The following is a 17,995-nucleotide window of genomic DNA, read 5'->3' as shown; positions in this document are numbered from 1 at the left end:
GAGGAACAACTGATTAGAGATCATGGGCAAGTGATCAAAGAGTCAGAGGCTCACAACTGTGATCTTCAAGGTGATTTGGTGAATGGAACTGGTCATGGTGGTTAGTGGCTCAGGTGGAGCAGGAAGTAAGATGGTTAAAAGTGAGGCCCTGAGGAACTGAAAGTTAGGGAACTGGGTGGTGACTCGTGTTCTTCAGTGAACATGAGAAGTGATGAAAGGGAGTATGGATTATTGGAATCAGGAGCAGAGGGTGGTATCGTCAAATAGCAGTGTTTCAAAGAAGTTTGGCTTTTTGTCTTCTTTTGTTTTGTTTTCTTAAGTGAAGCAGGAGGAAAAATGGTTTAAAAGTGGCAGGGAATGATATTGCATCTTCATGCCTTAGGGCATCTTCATGCCCTAAGAAGTACAGATGTGGGAGAATAAAAAATGACTGTTTTCCACAGGGAACAACAAGTTTTTCATTATATCGGTAACATGATGAGAATATTAAAAAATCAATTGAAGATGTTGCTGAAGATAGTCTGTAAGTTCCACAGGGTTTAGGGGTAGAGGTAGAGGGGTAGAGGTAGGGGTAGAGGTGGGGGAAATAGATGAGAAGTAGGAACCTAAATAAGATTAGGGATAAACAAAGCTTTAGGTTTATTTGTTGTTGTTGTTGCCTGTGCTTTTGATGTCATATTTAAGAAATCATTGCTAAATCCAATGTCATGAAGCTGAAGATTTCCCCCCATGTGTTCTTCTAAGAGTTTTACACTTTTAGTTCTTACTTTTAGGTTTGATCAATTTTGAGTTAATTTTTATATATGGTGTAAGGTAAGGGTCCAACTTCATTCTTTTGTATGTGGATATCCAGTTTTCCCAGAACCATTTATTGAAAAGGCTGTCTTTTCACCATTGAATGGTCTTGTCGGAAATCAATTGACCAGATATGTGAATGTTTATTCTGGGTTCTGTATTCTATTCCATTGATCTATATGTTTATCCTTTTGGAAGTACCACACTGTTTTGTTTACTATAGTTTTGTAGTAAGTTTTTGTATCGGGAAGTGTGAGTCCTACAACCTTGTTCTTTTGCAAGACTGTTTTGGCTTGCATGTAGGTTTTCATAAGTGTCCATTATCAGGTTGGGGAGTTCTCCTCCCTTTCTAGTTTGCTGAAAGTGTTTATAATGAGATGTTGGATCTTCTCCAAAGCATTTTTTGGTATCTAGTGAGATGCTTTGAATGTTAAATCAATCTTGAATTCTTGGGATAAACTCCACTTGGTTATGATGTATTATTCTTTCTATATGGTGATGGAATCTATTTGCAAAAAGTTGGCTAAAATTTTTTGCATCTATGTTTGTAGGGGATATTGGTCTTAAGTTTCCTTGTAATGTCTTTTTCTGGTTTTGTTAACAGGGTATGCTGGGCTTATAGAATGAAAATGTTCACTCCTCTTCAATTTTCTGGAAGAGTTTGTATAGAATTTGTGTTACTTCTTTATTAAATATTTGGTAGAACCAGAATCCACCAATGAAACAATCTGGGCCTGGAGATTTCTTTTTTAGAAGGTTTTTAACTGTGAATTTAATTTCTTTAACCCTGTTTAGGTTATCTATTTCTTTTTGAGTGAGTTTGGTAGTGTACGACTTTCATGGAATTAGCCCATTTCATATAAATTGTCAAATCTGTATGTATAGAGTTGTTTCTAGGACAGGTACCCCCTGCTTTTCAAAAGCTCGCTTTATGCCATGTTGCTTCTATGAAAAGACCTGCATTACTACCTGTTTTTGCTGACCAAAAGAAATCCCAAAGAGAATTTTCCCTTTTATGAAAAAAGGCAAAAAATGAAAACAGCATTCAGCATTTGTTTTGTTGTGAGCTGTTATAGAGGTACCTGCACCCCAAGCAGCAAGTGGCACCACCAAGCTCCTTCCCTGGGAACTACGCTCAGTAACTCATCATCAAGCCACCATAGCTTCGAATTGTGTCTGTGAGTATCTGAGCTTTATCGCAATTTACTTCGTGCATCCCTTGGCAAGATGTGTCCTTTCTTTGCTTTACAACATTTCCATTCCGAAAGGTTGCATAGGAATTCTCTTTTGGATAGTTGGGGAAACCTGTATTCCCTTACTGTCCTTTTGAGGTCTTTAGTGATAAATTTTCTTGCATTCCAGATATTGGTAGCTTGTGTGTTTTCCCTCTTTTTGGAGGTCTCATCATAGCCTATAATCTTTTCAAATGACTGGTTTTATTTTAGTTTGACTTTTCTCTATAGTTTTTCTGTTTTCAATTTCATTTATTTCTTCTCCTCTATTATTTCCTCCCTCTTCTTGTTTTGGGTGTGTGTTGCTTTTCTTTTCCTAGTTTCTTAAAATGGAAGCTTAGCACAGGGAACTCTACTCAGTCCTCTAATGGTCTATATGGGAAAAGAATCTAAAAAAAGAGTGGATATCTGTGTATGTATAACTGATTCACTTTGTTGTACACCTGAAACTAACACAACATTGTATTGATCAATAAATCAACTATACTCCAAAATAATTAAAAAAAATAAAGTCTAGAACTCAGGAAAATAAAGAATGGGAAAATAAAAAAATGTAAGCTTAGATTGTTGATTTGGGGTCTTTATCACTTTTAAGATAAGCAGTTAGTGTTATAAATTTCACTTTCATCAGTATTTTAGTTGAGTCCCACAAATTTTGATGCTGCATTTTAATTTTGTTCAATTCAAAATAGTTCTTTTCCTTTGAGATTTCTTCTTTGACCCATGGACTATCTAGAAATGTATTGTTTAACTTCCAAGTGTTTGGAGATTGTCCTGTATCTCTTAATGATTTGTAGTTAATTCTATTATGATCAGAGAACATACTTTGTATGACTTTGTTTTAAATTTTTTAAGCATTGTTTTCTGGCTACTGGTTCAGTGGAACTAAAAGCTCTCATTTCCTTCTCTGATCCCCCTGCTACCAGCTGCTCCATGTATTCTGCGCAAGGTTTTGGTTGCATTCAGTGGGACAGGCAGCAAGAGGCTCTTGCAGACCGCATCCCGCCTCACCTTCAGCCCTAGCGCCGACCAAGCCGAGCCATCCTGCATCACCACGGTGTCTCCCCACCCGCTGGCTTTCTGAGAGCGCTGGGAGAAGTCCGGTTCAGGAGCGTGTGCGTGCGTGCGTGCGGCGGAAATCCCGCCTCTCGGCGTCTTCGGTTGGCCTTGACCGCAAGGGGGTGAGCTCAAGGAGGAAGAGGAGCCGGATTGAAGGAAACTTGGAGAGTCGGCAGAAGGGGCGGGGATGTTCCTCTTCCCCATTGGCTGGGCCTGCGGAGACGCCTCGATGCGATTGGCTGGGCAGCGTGGGCCGTAGCCCCGCGTCGGCCCGCCCCGCCGGCCTCTGGAGGCGCCGGGATTGCAGGCCCCGGGATTGGGAGCGCCGGCGGAGCCCGTGGCTTTTGGGGCTGTGTCCGCACGCGCTGGAGCCAGGCAGCCGGGCCTCTGCCGTCCGGTCTTCGTCCTCGGGGGGCGGCGAGGGCGGCCGGCCGCTGGGGCGGTGCAGGCCGGGGCCGGGCCAAACCGGGGCACGGCGGGCGTTGGCGCAGCCGCCGGACCGGGGCCTGCACGGACCGCCCGCGGCGCGCGTCTCGGGCTGTCTTTTCATTTCCAAGTGATTATTGTTTTGGATTTTTCTGCAGACGTGAATTTTGGTTAATTTATTTCATGCACCAGTTCTGGCCTGAGGTAAAGCGGAGGATGCGTTCTGGTGTCATTTGTTGAGATGTGGGCTTTTTGCAGTCTGTGTGTTTACCTTTTGGATTTAAGGGAAGGGGATGACATTGTGATTTGGTCTTGTAACCGTCCATTCTCAATGTCTCGCCGACGTGGTACAGACCCGGGCGAATCCCGTGTGTGACTCTTACCTGGACTGGAAGTAGGCTTTTTCTCTTCTCGCCCCATCTTTCTCTTTCCCTCTCTCCTCCTCTCACTCCCCTCCTCCAGAGCTTCTCCTCTCCCTCCTTCCTGTTCTCTCTTTTTGCCGCATTAAATCTTGCGGTAGGGTCTTTGTAAAATTCTGAAAAGGTTTAGGTCTTCAGCGTTTCTGTTTTACTTGCAGGTTTGACGACTGGGAGGAAATCGGGGGAAAGATGCCTTCTGATTCTTTCTGTTTGGCTGCTCAGGCTCGACTTGACTCCAAATGGTTGAAAACAGATATACAGGTGGGATTTTGACATTCCTTTTTCCTGGTGTTTTCCTGCCTACATAGTTAAACTTCTGGTGAACTCTTTCTTTAGGATATGTAAGGGCATGCAGATCAGATCTTGCCATATTAGAGAAGCAGATTTGTTTTCTATAACTTTAAATGTACCTTTTATTGTGTCAGTTTTTATTGCTCTATTTATAGTGTGTGTGGCTACATTTTAATTACAGTTATGTATAAGTGCAAGAAACGAGATACAGTTATGCAAAAATTTTTTGTTATTATTTTTTAAGAGGTCTGTATCATTCTTAGCCATATCTTGGTGACTGTTTAGTGATACTTTTTGAGATGTTCAGTTAATTATGTGGGGGAGAAGTGACATACAGTCATTTATTATGTCCTGCAGAAACTCACTCATTTTTATGGGATTCTGTGTTTGTGTTTCTGGAGAGACAAGGGTTCAGTTGAGCAGTTTGTTTTGTATTCTCATTGGTCTTATTAAGAGGAGTGCTTGGATTTTCACATCAAGAACATGTGGAAACAAAATGTTAGCCTTAGACTCTCTAATAATTTGTTTTAAGGTAATTGCATGCTTGTCCAGAAATTGTCAAATAAATAATGATGATGCTTCTGTAGTCTTTTCTTTATCCCAAGTTAGTTTTGTTTGCAAATGGAAAAACTGTGTTTCTAACTCCCTGTTGCCCTCAGAAAGAAATGGCTGAAATATTTTGTTGTGTATATGTGTTTTTTCCCTCTTCCCTGAGGTTAACCATTTTAAGTATTTCTCAAGTAATCTTAACCTTGTTTAAATACAGTCTTACCTACTGCATGACGCAAGTCATGTATTCTGTAAGCAGTTGATCTTAGATATTTGTAGTGAAGCGTTATTGCCCTTCTTACATTTTTTTTTTTAAGTGTGGAGTCCCAGTTGGTTTCAGAGCCAAGTGTTAAGAACTATGTTGTGGGTGATGGGATGGTTAACCCAAGAAGAATTGGGTTAAGAATTGGCAAAGTAGTGACTTTTTATTTTTTTAATTTAAACATTACCTTTTATTTAGCAATTACTTTCTGTTTTCCTTTGACTTTTTTTTTTTTAAGCAGGGGTGGGGGAAGTGAGAAATGAATAATTTCTTATTTACAAAATCTTGAGATTCAGGCAAACTGATTTTAAGAATTGTTTTTATTTATTTAAAAAAATTTAAAAGAAAATTTATTTTATTTATTTTGGCTGTGCTGGGTCTTAGTTGCCGCACTCGGGATCTTTAGTTGAGACATGTGGACTTCTTAGTTGCGGCATGCATGTGGGATCTAGTTCTCTGACCAGGGATTGAAACACGGCCCCCTGCATTGGGAGCGCAGAGTCTTACCCACTGGACCACCAGGGAAGTCCCAAGAATTGTTTTTGTATTAGTGTTTATATATTTTACAAAACTTTCTGAAGTAAAGGACTTTACCTAATGAAGTTTTTTTTTCCTTAGTAATTATAATTGAATAATTGCTAAATATGAGTTTTAGCATCTTGATCTAAAACCGGTTTAATGCTGAGTTGAGTGCCTACAATGAGTCAGGCAGATACACATAAAAAGAAACACCACTTATGCCTTAGAGTGATTACCATTTTACCTTTGGTTTATTTAGTGTAATATACAGTGCTTGGCCCTTCTTTAGACATTTGAGTACTATTCAGAAGTCTTCCGAACTCCTAGGAATAAGTGAAGAGACCTAGGTCCTAGGAATAAGTGAAGAGACTTAGGTTTTGGATAGAGGAAAAATGTAGTATGGGTGTTGAAGCTGTGAGATAAATGAAAATAGTGTGAAAAAAGTGATTGGTGACCTTGGTTTTATACAATTTCTCCAGCATTGCTTATTAAATGTGAGGAATGAATGTTGTTGTTTTACCCTAAGGAATAACTTAGACATGGTTTACTCTTTGGAATCTTTCCTGAAAACATATATTGTGGATGCCAGCCTTATGCTGATGGGTTTTACACTTACCTTGTTGGGTCCCCTTCCTTAAGTAGGCTTTTGTATTGGGAGCAGGATTGACACCTGGGTAATGAATAATATGTGGGGTAGAAGCATGTTTCTTAGCTGTAAGAGTTAGCTAATCTGTTTTTCTATGGCTGTTTTTATTTGAAATGCCTGTGAAGTTTTCAGTGACTTTAGAAAGGAAAAATGTTTGGAGACTGTGAAAAGTTTTAATATGTCTATTATAGAGAATATAGACACTAATCCTAGACTTTCTTGATCAGAGACATTTAGATCCCTCAGGCCTGGGACTTTGTAACCAGCTGCCTCTAATGGAGTACCCATTGTATGGCAGACATATATCTGGTTTTTACATATATAATGCCTTTTACTTCTTCAGTACTCTTTTCTGGTTGTTGTGTGGAGTTCCTTGAATCGCCATCTTCCTTCACAACTCTCTTGAGGAGGCAACAAATACAGAGCTAAGAAGTATTAGCTACATAATCACTACCATTACCATGTTTATATTTACAGTAAAAGTCCTTCTGTCTAATGTGATTGGTAGTTTTTCTGGTGAACCAAAAAGTCAATTAAGCAAAAGAACTATAAAAATAGTACATAATACCTTAAAAACTTTTTATTCTTAAAATATATATGCATATTTATTTCCTAGTCTTGTTTTTTTTTTTTCTTTTTGGCTGTGCCATATGGCATGTGGGATCTTAGTTCCCTGACCAGGGATCGAACCCGTGCCCCCCGCAGTGGAAGCACAGAGTCTTAACCACTGGACCACCGGGGAAGTCCCTTGCTAGTCTTGACGTAAGGTTAAGGGTGTGTTTTTGAGCCGGGGTCCACGAATGGCTGGTGTTATCCTGTTCTTTCTTGAATAAGCTGTACTCAGATTAATCTCCTATTTTTGGGTTTCTATTTTTGGGTTCTTTGAAGTGGAACATGAAATTAGGTATGTATGAAGCAATTTTTAAAACTTTTATTTTGAAATAATAATAGACCCACAGGAAGTTGCAAAGAAAGTAGAGAGGTCACGGTATACTCTTCTTCCAGACTCGCCCAGTGGTACAATCTTAGGTACCTATAGTATAATATTAAAACCAGCAAATTGACATTGGTACAATGTGAGCATAGTTCTATGCCATTTTATCATATGTGATTATTCATGTAACCACCACCACAATTAAGATCCAGAAGTGTTCCATCACCACAGAGATCTCCCTCCTGCTGTCCCTCTATAGTCACACTCAACTTCCTCTACCATCTTTGACCCCTGGCAATCACTAATCTGTTCTCCATCTGTATAATTTTGTCATTTCGAGAATGTCGTATGGTATGTGACCTTTTGAAACTGGCTTTGTTCACTCGGTATAATGCCTTTGAGGCCCATCAAAGTTGTTGACTATATCAATAATGCAACTCAGATTGAATTTTTCTTTTCTTCTAGTCATCAATTTAAAATGATTCAGCATGAAAGTTAGCTTTTAAACTTAAAGTTATTAAATGTATATATTGTCACTTTACGCTTAGAAATATCAGTAGATTAAAAAATGTAAACATGAACATCTTGGTAAATTCAAATCTCAGGTTTTCCAGTTGACAGATGATACATAGAAGTAAAAGGATGTTGTACACACAGGTAACTTAATTGATTTTCATAGTGACTTCTTGTGATTTCTTTCGTGTCTGTGAATAGGTAGTATTGCTCAATTTTTTATTCATGATTTTGGTTGTTTGTATCTTTTCTGTACTTTGGACCTGTCTTGTCAGGGGTTTATATATTTTGTTAGTCTTTTTTTAAAGAACTGACTTTTAGCTTTGGTTCTTGGAAAAGACTAATAATAGTTAAAAAGGAAAGAAAATGAGTTTATGATCAGACTTGACAACAAGGCCTTATGCAGAAGAAAGCTGAGTAACATATTCATGGCACCCGAGAAAAGAAAATGTGAGCCAAGGATTTTATGTTCTAGCAGAACTGACTTTTCAGGTAAAAAGGACACAAGTTTATCAATGAGCAGGAACTCAGAAAATATTGTTTCCAAGAGCCCTTCCTGAGGAATTGAGTAGAGAAAGATCTTTAGATGACTGAATGACTGTACATGGACATGAAGACTGGTGGTGGGCATTAAACCTATGGTTATGGGTAGAACCCAGAGTGAGTTTTAAAAGGGAGAGAGCATAGCTGTTACAACAGCTGTATGCTTAGACATGTTGGATTATAGTAGAACTGTTCTGCAGTGTCTAATTTAGTAATCCTATGCATTGAAGTTTTCACTTTAGGTCTTGTATTTTCATCTTTAGAGATTCCATTCCAGTCCTTTTTATATCTTCCATTTCACTTGTCATGATGTTCATATTTTCCTCTCTGTGAGTACATGGAACATATCTATAATAGAGCTTTTAACATTCTTGTCTGCTAATTCCATCATGTCTGTAATTTCTGCATTTATTTCGATTGACTGAATCTATCATTTCTGTTGATTTATTGCTCTGGTTATGGGACATGTTTGCATGCCTGGTAATTTTTTATTAAATGTTGGACATTATAAATAAATATTATGTTATTCTGTGTTAGATTTTGTTTTATTCTTTTATAGAGCATTAGTTTTGTCTGGCATGCATGTAAGTTACTTGGGATCAATTTGGCCTTTCAAAGATTGATCCTAAGGTTTGTTTGGGCTGATCTAGCACAGCCTTTAATCTTGGGCTAATTTATCTGCCTTATTAAGGCAATGTCCTTCTCAGGACTCTAATGCTTGGTGTGTTGGGAGGTCTTTCTGTTCTGGTTGGTGGAAACACAAGATTTCCCAGACTGTGAATCATGGGGGTTCTGCCTACTCCTTTTTAGTGCTTCTTTCCCCAGCCTTGGGAGTGTTCTCAACTCATACCCAGATCAGTTCTCAGCCAGAATCTCAAGGGGTCCCCTCTTCCCATCTCCAGAGATCAGCCTCTCTGCAGCCAACTTCCTCTCCTGTATTCTTGTCATTTTGACCTACTTATAGCTGGTCTGTCTCCTCCATTCAGCAAGACCTCTGGGCTCTATTTGGGTTCCCCTTTCCTGTGTTGCAGCCTGGAAGCTGCTTCTAGGCATTAAGTTTGGGAAGTTGTAGCCCTTACTTCATTTGTTGCCCTTCTCAGGGATCACAGTTCTGGGCTGTCTGTTGTCCATTGTTGGAAAACAGCTGTTTGATATATTCTGTCTGGTTTTCTACCAGACAGGTAATTCCTAAAGAAGTTAATTCTTCACAGGTGGAAGCACAGGCCTTCCCAATCTGCTTTTAATCTCATTTATTGACTTCTTAATTTTAGATATTGTTTGTTTTGGTTTTAGAATTTCCACATTTTTGTTTGAGTGCATTTTATTGAGGTATAATTATATTTAGTAAAATGCATCTATTTTAAATGTTTAGTTTGAAGTGTTTTGGCAGTTTGCTTAACTGCCACATAAGGTACTTTTCTATAGTTTCCAGTTCTCTGCTGAAATTGTTCATGTGATCTTTTAATTGCTTGAACACGTTAAACCTTGCGCAGCCTCTTTAGATTCCTCGACTGCATCTCCCTTTCCCTCTGGGTTGATACCCCAGCGTGCCTGTGGGCCGCCCTTCTACTCTTCGTCTTAGATATAACGTCACACAGCAGGGCGTAGGTTAGGGCTTCCCAGCTGCCTACCATGGAGTTGCAGGTGACATCGTCTGGAAGGTGGGGGAGAGCAGGAGCTCACTTTCCACGGGGCGAACATTCACCGCTTGGTAAGGAGAGGTACGGGAACTGGGTATTTTAATTCCCACTCCCCACCCCCTTTTTTTCCCTCCTTGGACGGGTCTGTGGTTTCTTTTCGGAGACCTTGGCGAAGAGCCCCACATGCCTGGAGAGTATGCCTGCCGCACACTGTGGAGTGGGGACTGGTGCAGTAAAACGGGAGCCTGCAGACTTTTCCTGTAAAGGGCCAGATCGTAAATATTTCTGTGGGCCATGTGTCCTCTGTAACAGCTGCTCACCTCTGCTGTTGTCATGCGAAAGCAGCTACGGCCAGTACATAAAACAAGTACATGTTGGTAGGCTCCAGAAACTTTATGGATACTGAAGTTTGAATGTCATAATTTTCATGTGTCATGAAATATTTTCCTTCTCTTGGTTATTTTTCGATCATTGAAAAATGTAAAAGCCACTCTTAGCTTGAGGACCATCTAAAATCAGGTCGTGGGCCATGTTTGGCCCCTGGTGGGCCTTAATTTGCTGACCCCTGTAGTGACTTGCTGCATCATTTGCTTCCTATGCTTCCTTGTCTTGCCTCCCCCTCTGCCCTTCCCCTCACTGCCCTGGGCTGGCATCTGCCAGGGAAAGTGTCAGCACTTTAATCTGTTACTTGGGCTTTCCTTTTTAGGGCAAAGTCTGTATCTGTATGTCTCTTTTCTGGATACACTCTTGATTTGCTTATGCTGTCTTCCATTTTCTTCATTTTTCAGTCATGTGGCCTTATCTTACCTATTTTTATTTTTGTTTGAGTTCTAGGTATTGTACGTGAAAAATCGTTGTGATCACTTGGGGACACTGGGTAACGCTTTTCTCTTCCAGAGAGAATCTGTCAAACTAGTAGCACTAGTGACCTCAGGTTACTTCAGAGCAGCAGGGAACTGTGATGGTTCAAAACGGGGCTCCTACCGGCCTGCTTGTACCTCACCCGTACTTCTGTGTGTGTGTGTGTGTGTGTGTGTGTGTGTGTGTCCCTTCAGAGTTCTGCTCAAAGCGTGGCATGTTTCCCTCTTCCTCACAGGCCTCTTTCCTGTGAGGACCATGGCTCTAGCCTCTCAGCAGCTCCACTGAGCTGTGCTTGGTCTCAGCCCTGCTCGCAGAATTGGCAGGTGCCTCTAGGGAAGCAGCCTTCGGCTCCCTGGGCTGTCCTCCTCTCCTTGCTGCCTGGATGTCTTCAAACAGATGTACTTTATGTTTCTTTCTGACCTTTCCAGTTCTAGAAACCTGTTCTTAAAATGTTTTGGAATTGGTATATTGTCCTGTGTTCAGTAGGTGTTTAGAAAGTATTTTTCTGCAAGGCTAAGAAAAAAAACCAGATATCTTTACTTTAGTCATCTGCAAATATTTGAACCGATCACATTTCAGGCATATTTTAAAAATAGAAGAAATAAACATTTTCTAACTATAAGTTAATCAAAATGCCATTTATTTCATTTGGCATATTCTATTTCGGATTATATTGTGTAATTATACAGTTCTGAAGTAGTGATTTTAATAGATACCTTCAGGGTCCGCTTGCCCAATTCTATTTGGTTTTCAAGTATTGGTAGCACCTGTGATGGCTCCGCCAGGCCTCCTTACTGCATGTGTTGGTGCATGTGGTGTTGGTGAGAAGAGAACAAGCTTGAGAGTTAGGCCTCTTCCCAAAAACTCTGACAGCCTTGGTGTTGTGTGATCTTGGTCAGGTAATTGAACTCCTAAGTTTTAGTTACTGACCCTCAAAACTGGGCCTATTACTACCCCCCTTGCTGGCTTCTTTTCAGGATGAAAATGCCTTTACCTGCTATGTCATTTTCGAGGTGTGAGGTAAGAATGTAAGAGCACATTGGAAAAGGGTCCTAAGACTGAATAATGCTAATCAGAGGCATCTGGATTCTACGTGAAAAAAGTTAAAATTTAAGATCTGTGTTGTCACCCATTGGGAACGTTTATGTAAATTACCTACTAATAAAGACAAACTATTTATAGACTGTTGTACAAATACTCTTAAACTGCCAAATTGAAGTGACTTTCACTGCTTGTGCAGGTTATTCTTCCAGTGCCGTGATTATTTCCCAGTTTTCCTGGCCTCTTTCTCCTTGGGATCCTGTGCTTCCCTCCCAGTGCCTTGGAATGCTCTCCCAGGGGCTTCATCTCTGCCTTCTGCAGTCTAGCTCTTTCAAGCCCTGCTCCATGGAAGCTTGCTCTGTTGCCTTAGCAGTGTTCCTCCTTCCTCGAATCCTTTCAGATGCCCGAACCATTGTAGTTTGGTGGTTACTCGAGTTCACGTCCGCAGTTCCTAAGAGGCTTCTACAGCGAGTATCCCTCCAGACACCCAGTGTCTACCTTCCACACAGCTGCCCTACTCTCATCCTTCCCAGCATGACCCGAGTGATGAAAGAATGGGCGGTAGTGATAGTTCTTGTTTCCATGTAAACTGGGCTTCTTCCTTGGCTTATTCTTTAATAAATGTTTCGTCCCCAGCCACCCAGGGGTAATCCTAGTGGGCAGTCGGGGCTGGTCCACCCTCCCTCCTTCGGCGTTAGCATCTTCTGCAGGTCTATTGCCCATGCTGTTGACTCCCAGATTTGAACCTCTAGCCCTGAACACTCTGCTAAGATCTGGATTTGTATTTGCAGTATGTGTGTAATGTGTCTGTGTGTGTATGTGTGTACATGTATGCACGTGCATGGGGAGAGTATCTCCATGTTTATGTTCAGTAGTTGGTGCAAATCTCAGTGGTTAAAACTGAGCTAATTCCCTCTCATCCTGAGTCTGTTCCCTACCTGGTTTTTCACGTTTCACATCTGCTCTGTCCCATTTGATCTGAAATGTCTTACATACTCTTCTCTTCCATGTCTTGGCTTAGGCTCTCATCCTGTTTGGGGGAGCTCTTAGCAGAGGCCTCCTAAGTTATTTCCTTTGTTTCTGGTTTCTTCCCCTGTCCTCTCCACTGCCCTGACACTGAGTTATGGCTGGAGTTGTGATCATTTATTCCCTGGCCCCTAGAGGTGGTGTGTAACTGCTGGAGCACAGCACGTGTGGGGCTATATTTATTCTGGCCACTGTTTGCCTATGTGGCTTTGTGGGCCAGGACTGAGCCCAGCGGCAGCTCTTAGCTGCCCACCTCTTACGCAGACCAGCAGATGAGCCAGGCCTTTCCATTCCCGCGTTAAAACCTCAGGGGCCCTGAACGTTTGTGGCTCACTTTTTAGAAAGGATTTACTTCTCCCTCTGCCAGTTAATACTTTTGCCAGCAGTCATGTTTTGGTCTCAAGTATGTTTATGGCAGTTATCTTGTTAGTGATGTGGACAGATAAAATATGAGTGCTGAGAGCAAGTTGTTGCTTCTGTGAAAACTAAGTTAGATGCGAAATTGGTTTTCTGTTGCTATGTAACAAGTCACTGACCAGAAATTCAGCAGCTTAAAACAACTCCGTTTACTCTCTCCCCCTTTCTGTGTGGGTCAGGTGTCTGGCCATGGCTTAGCTGGGTCTTCTGCTTCGGGATTCACAGGCTGCAGTCAGGGTGCTAACCAGTCTGCTTTCTTATCTGGAGTCTCATTGGGGTCCTTGTCGGCAGAATTCAGTTTGTTGGGTGTTGGGTGGGGCTGAGCTGTGGGCTCCTAGGATATGCCCCCTCCATTGGCAGCTCATGGCAGTGGCTGGGAGAGTGTCTCTTCTGGATGGCCCCATCCTCTTAAGGGATTTTACCTGACAGGGCCCTAGGGTAATCGTCCTTTTGGTTGACTAGAAATCAACCAATGTGAGACCTTAATTATATATGAGAAATTCCTTCACTTTTGCCGCAGAAGGAAACAAAACCTAGTCACAGGTGGAAAGTCCCGTCCTGTATTCACAGGTCCTGCCCACACTCAGAGAGAGGATTACACAGGGTGTGTGTGCCCCGGGGGGGGGGGGGCAAGGATCTTGAGGGCCTCTTAGATTTGCCTACTACACATCGTTTGGATAAAAGTGAGATGCTAAAAAAATTACTTGTACGGGTTAGGTAAGAGAGAGCTGTAAAGGATTGCGGGAAGAGCCTTGCAAGTCTAAAGTAATTGTGTACTAAGATCGCTCACAGAGTGCCCTTCAGTTCTTGCTCCCTTTAAAGAAACTGAGTCTGGAAATAGTGGATGCTTCATGAGAGTGGCGAATGTTGGATTGATGACAAGGGACAAGCTGGTGGACTTGTGAACAAAGAAAAGGCCCTGACCTTCCATTAAAAGATGGGCAAACAGATGTGTCTGTTTTAGTGTAAAGTGTCTTGTCTGTCTGAGAAGAGGGTTTCTGTTGTACCTGCCATTTTCAGAATGGATGCCTTCTTTGGGTGTTTACCATGCCCACGCCCTTCAGTGACTGCTTTCTCTGGGAAACCTTTTCTGACTTCCCAATACTGACAACCAAGAGCATTTTTGTGGGCGTTTTTGTTTTGTCTTTGAATATCACTATGGACTCGTGTTTTTGTTTTTGTTTTTTTTTGCGGGTTCGCGGGCCTCTCCCTGCTGTGGCCTCTCCCGTTGCGGAGCACAGGGTCCGGACGCGCAGGCTCAGCGGCCATGGCTCACGGGCCCAGCAGCTCCGCGGCATGTGGGATCTTCCCGGACTGGGGCACAAACCCGTGTCCCCTGCATCGTCAGGAGGACTGTCAACCACTGCGCCACCAGGGAAGCCCTGTTATGTATTTTGATGTTCAAAATTATTCTAAATTTGGCCAGTGAGGGAGTCCTCATCAGGCTTTGAGCAGCTTTTTTGGTGCAAACTTAAGATATTCCAGGCTCACCTTTCTTCCCTGGTCCTTGACTCAGCCTTTTTTCCCCTAGAGCCCAGGTTTCATTTAGTAGGAAGTGGTTCTTGGAAACCAGTATCTGGGTGCTGGGTGTACTCACTGCTCTTAGAGTGACATTGATTTTAGGTCTTTTCCAAAGACAGTGCAAGCAGATATATTCAAATATAAATTCATGCTGAGATTTCCAATTCAAATTGTTCTTAAAAACTTCCTTGATTTTATCTTTTATACTTAAATCTAGTAACATTAACATACTTTATCATAAACATACATTTTATTATATTAACATTGCTTTATCCTATAATATATATACATGAAATAGTTGAAAAATTTTAATGTCAATATTATAGTTATGAATAAGACCAATTAGTAAAGTTTAAGGTTTTTTTTTCCCCTTGAAGTATATCTAGCTAAAGATGTATAGTTGAAAAGGGTCTTGAAATACAGTTGACCCTGAACAATGCAGGTTTGAACTACGTGGGTCCACTTGTACTTGGATATTTTTCAGTAGTAAATACTGAAGTACTACATGGTCTATGGTTGGTTGAGTCTGTGGATGTGGAGGAACCATGCATATGGAGGGCTGACTATAAAAATTATATTTGGATTAACTCCTGAGTTGTTCAAGGGTCAAGTGTACTTTTCTTTTTGATAAACAGGTTAATTTGCTTGTTACCAGTTATAGGCTTTGCTTTTTATGATTTAATTGTACTTTTTGAAAATGAAAATCATTTATATGTTTTAGAAGTAAATGTAAGGTATACTCAAAATCTTGCCTTCATTCACCTCTGCTGCTTTTTACCCACGTTCCCCTTCCCATCTCTCGATAAGTGATCATGTAATTTGTGTCTGGTTTATCTTTGCAGAGCACCTGCCCACATGTGTCTTTTTTCTTGTATCTTAGGCAAAACGTAGCACAGTATATAAGCTATTATGCACAGTACCTTTTTCACTTAACTGTATTTCTTGGGAAAATTTTCATTAAATGTTGAACGAATGAGATTTTTTTTTCATATTATTCTTTAAGAATTGCATTGTGAGTGTGATTACTCTGTAAGTTTATTTTATTTATCATTGCCAGCTTGCATTCACACGAGATGGGCTCTGTGGTCTGTGGAATGAAATGGTTAAAGATGGAGAAATTGTATATACTGGGGCAGAGTTAACACAGAATGGAGAACTTCCTTCTAGAAAAGGTAAGGGCCTTTAGTACTTTTCATTTTGTGAAGACCTTTATAAATTGCATTTTATAGAAATTTTGGAATGTGCTATAGGAACAGAAGTGTGCTTGAGTGTAACTGAAGTTCTGTTTTCACTTTGGAGATGTCTAAATGATAGTTAATATTAGGAGCTTCCTGGATTTCATTGTTCTGTGTGAATTGAAGGCCTTTTCACGGCAAAACCACCTCGCTGTGGTGTCCTTCCTCTGATGTCTCATTTGTAGCTTATAGGAACTCCACTTAATGTTTCTTCGTTAAGTTTTGAAATATATATTGCTTTGGCTAACTATAAATTGTGGTTATTATAAGGTCGAGTGGAAATAATCAGTATTCCTGAAATTTTTCCTGTATGACTCTCAAGTGGGAGTGTATAAAACACTTTTTGGAAGCCTTCGGCCTGTGGCCTGGACTTGGCTCCCCTTCTATTGTATCTTCTTGTCTATGCAGGGAAATATCAGTGAACACTCTTGTTAGGCCTGTAGTTATGAAAACGCAATGAAAGTCTGTCACTCAGTTGTTCTTGACTTTGGCTGTGAATCAGAATCACTGTTTAGATTTTAAAAAGAAATGAATGCGTGGACCCACCCCAAACCTGAAAAGCCTACAGGTCTACACAGTGAGCAGCCGCACACCTATCCCCCAGGCCCTACTAGTCCCTCCTCTGTCCATTGGTGCGCCTTACCTGGTGCCCTTGGGCATTTCATGCATGGTATTAATAGGGTCCAGTTCAGTGTAACTTTTTGTCTTTAAGGTAAAACTTATGCATAATAAAATACATGTTCTAAGTTTACTCTTCCATAAGTTTTGACAGATGTAGTTGGTGTAACTTAGACCCCTCAACGTTACTCTCACTTCGAAGGTTCTCTCGTGCCCCTTCCCGGCTTACCCCTGCCCTCTCTGCTCAGAGGCAACTACTGGTTTGATCTTTCTCTACTGTGGATTAGTTTTGCCTCTTCTAGACTTACATGTAAATAGAATCATGTAGTCCTCTGTGCTGTTTTGTGCATCTTTCACTCCGTAATGTTTTAGTAGTTCATTCTGTGTATATATATTTTTTGAATATTTAAATTTTATTTATTTTTTTATACAGCAGGTTCTTATTAGTTATCTATTTTATACACATCAGTGTATACATGTCAATCTCAATCTCCCAATTCATCACACCACCACCACCACGCCCCCGCCGCTTTCCCCCCTTGGTGTCCATACATTTGTTCTCTACATCTGGGTCTCTATTTCTGCCCTGCAAACTGGTTCACCTGTACCATTTTTCTAGATTCCACACATATGTGTTAATATACGAAATTTGTTTTTCTTTCTGATTTACTTCACTCTGTATGACAGTCTCTAGATCCATCCACGTCTCTACAAATGACCCAATTTTGTTCCTTTTTATGGCTGAGTAATATTCCATTGCGTATATGTACCATATCTTCTTTATCCATTCGTCTGTCGATGGGCATTTAGGTTGCTTCCATGATCTGGCTATTGTAAATAGTGCTGCAATGAACATTGGGGTGCATGTATCTTTTTGAATTATGGTTTTCCATTCTGTATATTTTTAAAGTTTTTGTGCCTCTTCGTCTCAGCTCTCCAGTATTTGTTAATGCATTGAAACTCATTCCCCAAAATGTTTTTTGTGAAACATTAGTTCTAAAAGATACTCTGAGAAAAGCTAATTACATGGATAAATTCAAAGTGTATTTCTTATTCATTACATTTGATGAATATTTTTTGTTCTTTGAAAAGTCATGTGGTTAGAAAGCAAAGTGTAATTGTTCTTTATGTAGGTCCCAACTGAATAGTTTTTTTGACATTCAGTAAAAGTTTATTTTTAATGTGGCATGATATTGCTTTTTATTATTAGAAAATACTTTTTTTCTCAGGCTTATACATGACAAATTTCATTTTTAAGACTGTGTACATTATATGTGGTTGTATTGTAGCTGATTGTGAGGAAAATACAGATTAGAGTAGAAGTTCCTCAAACACACAAGTTTTCTTTGTTCTGTTTTCCGCAGGGATCGGTCACTTTCTTCTGCACCCACCCATTCTAGGATGAGTTCTTACTGTTATCTAGCTGGATTTCTGCATGGTTAATTTCT

General features: G+C 40.6%; 1 protein-coding gene across 5 annotated transcripts in view; it reads left to right on the top strand.

Moving 5' to 3' along the window:
• Positions 1–3,365: 3,365 nt before the first annotated feature.
• HERC2 (HECT and RLD domain containing E3 ubiquitin protein ligase 2) overlaps positions 3,366–17,995 on the top strand; it is a 230,121-nt gene continuing 215,491 nt past the window's right edge. For 4 of the 5 annotated variants that reach the window (XM_029224735.1, XM_029224734.1, XM_029224738.1 and 1 more), the window contains exons 1-3: positions 3,366–3,716; positions 4,090–4,192; positions 15,752–15,866. In XM_029224735.1, the coding sequence (XP_029080568.1) occupies positions 4,121–4,192; positions 15,752–15,866 (187 nt within the window). In that variant the 5' untranslated portion in view covers positions 3,366–3,716; positions 4,090–4,120. The remainder of the gene's footprint in view (positions 3,717–4,089; positions 4,193–15,751; positions 15,867–17,995) is intronic. The other variant, XM_029224737.1, reaches the window with a different exon arrangement.

This window comes from Monodon monoceros, unplaced genomic scaffold (assembly GCF_005190385.1).
Source record: "Monodon monoceros isolate NGI ecotype Baffin Bay Population unplaced genomic scaffold, NGI_Narwhal_1 Super_Scaffold_16, whole genome shotgun sequence".
NCBI classification, from domain to species: domain Eukaryota; kingdom Metazoa; phylum Chordata; class Mammalia; order Artiodactyla; family Monodontidae; genus Monodon; species Monodon monoceros.
This window is presented reverse-complemented; position numbering and strand designations above follow the sequence as displayed.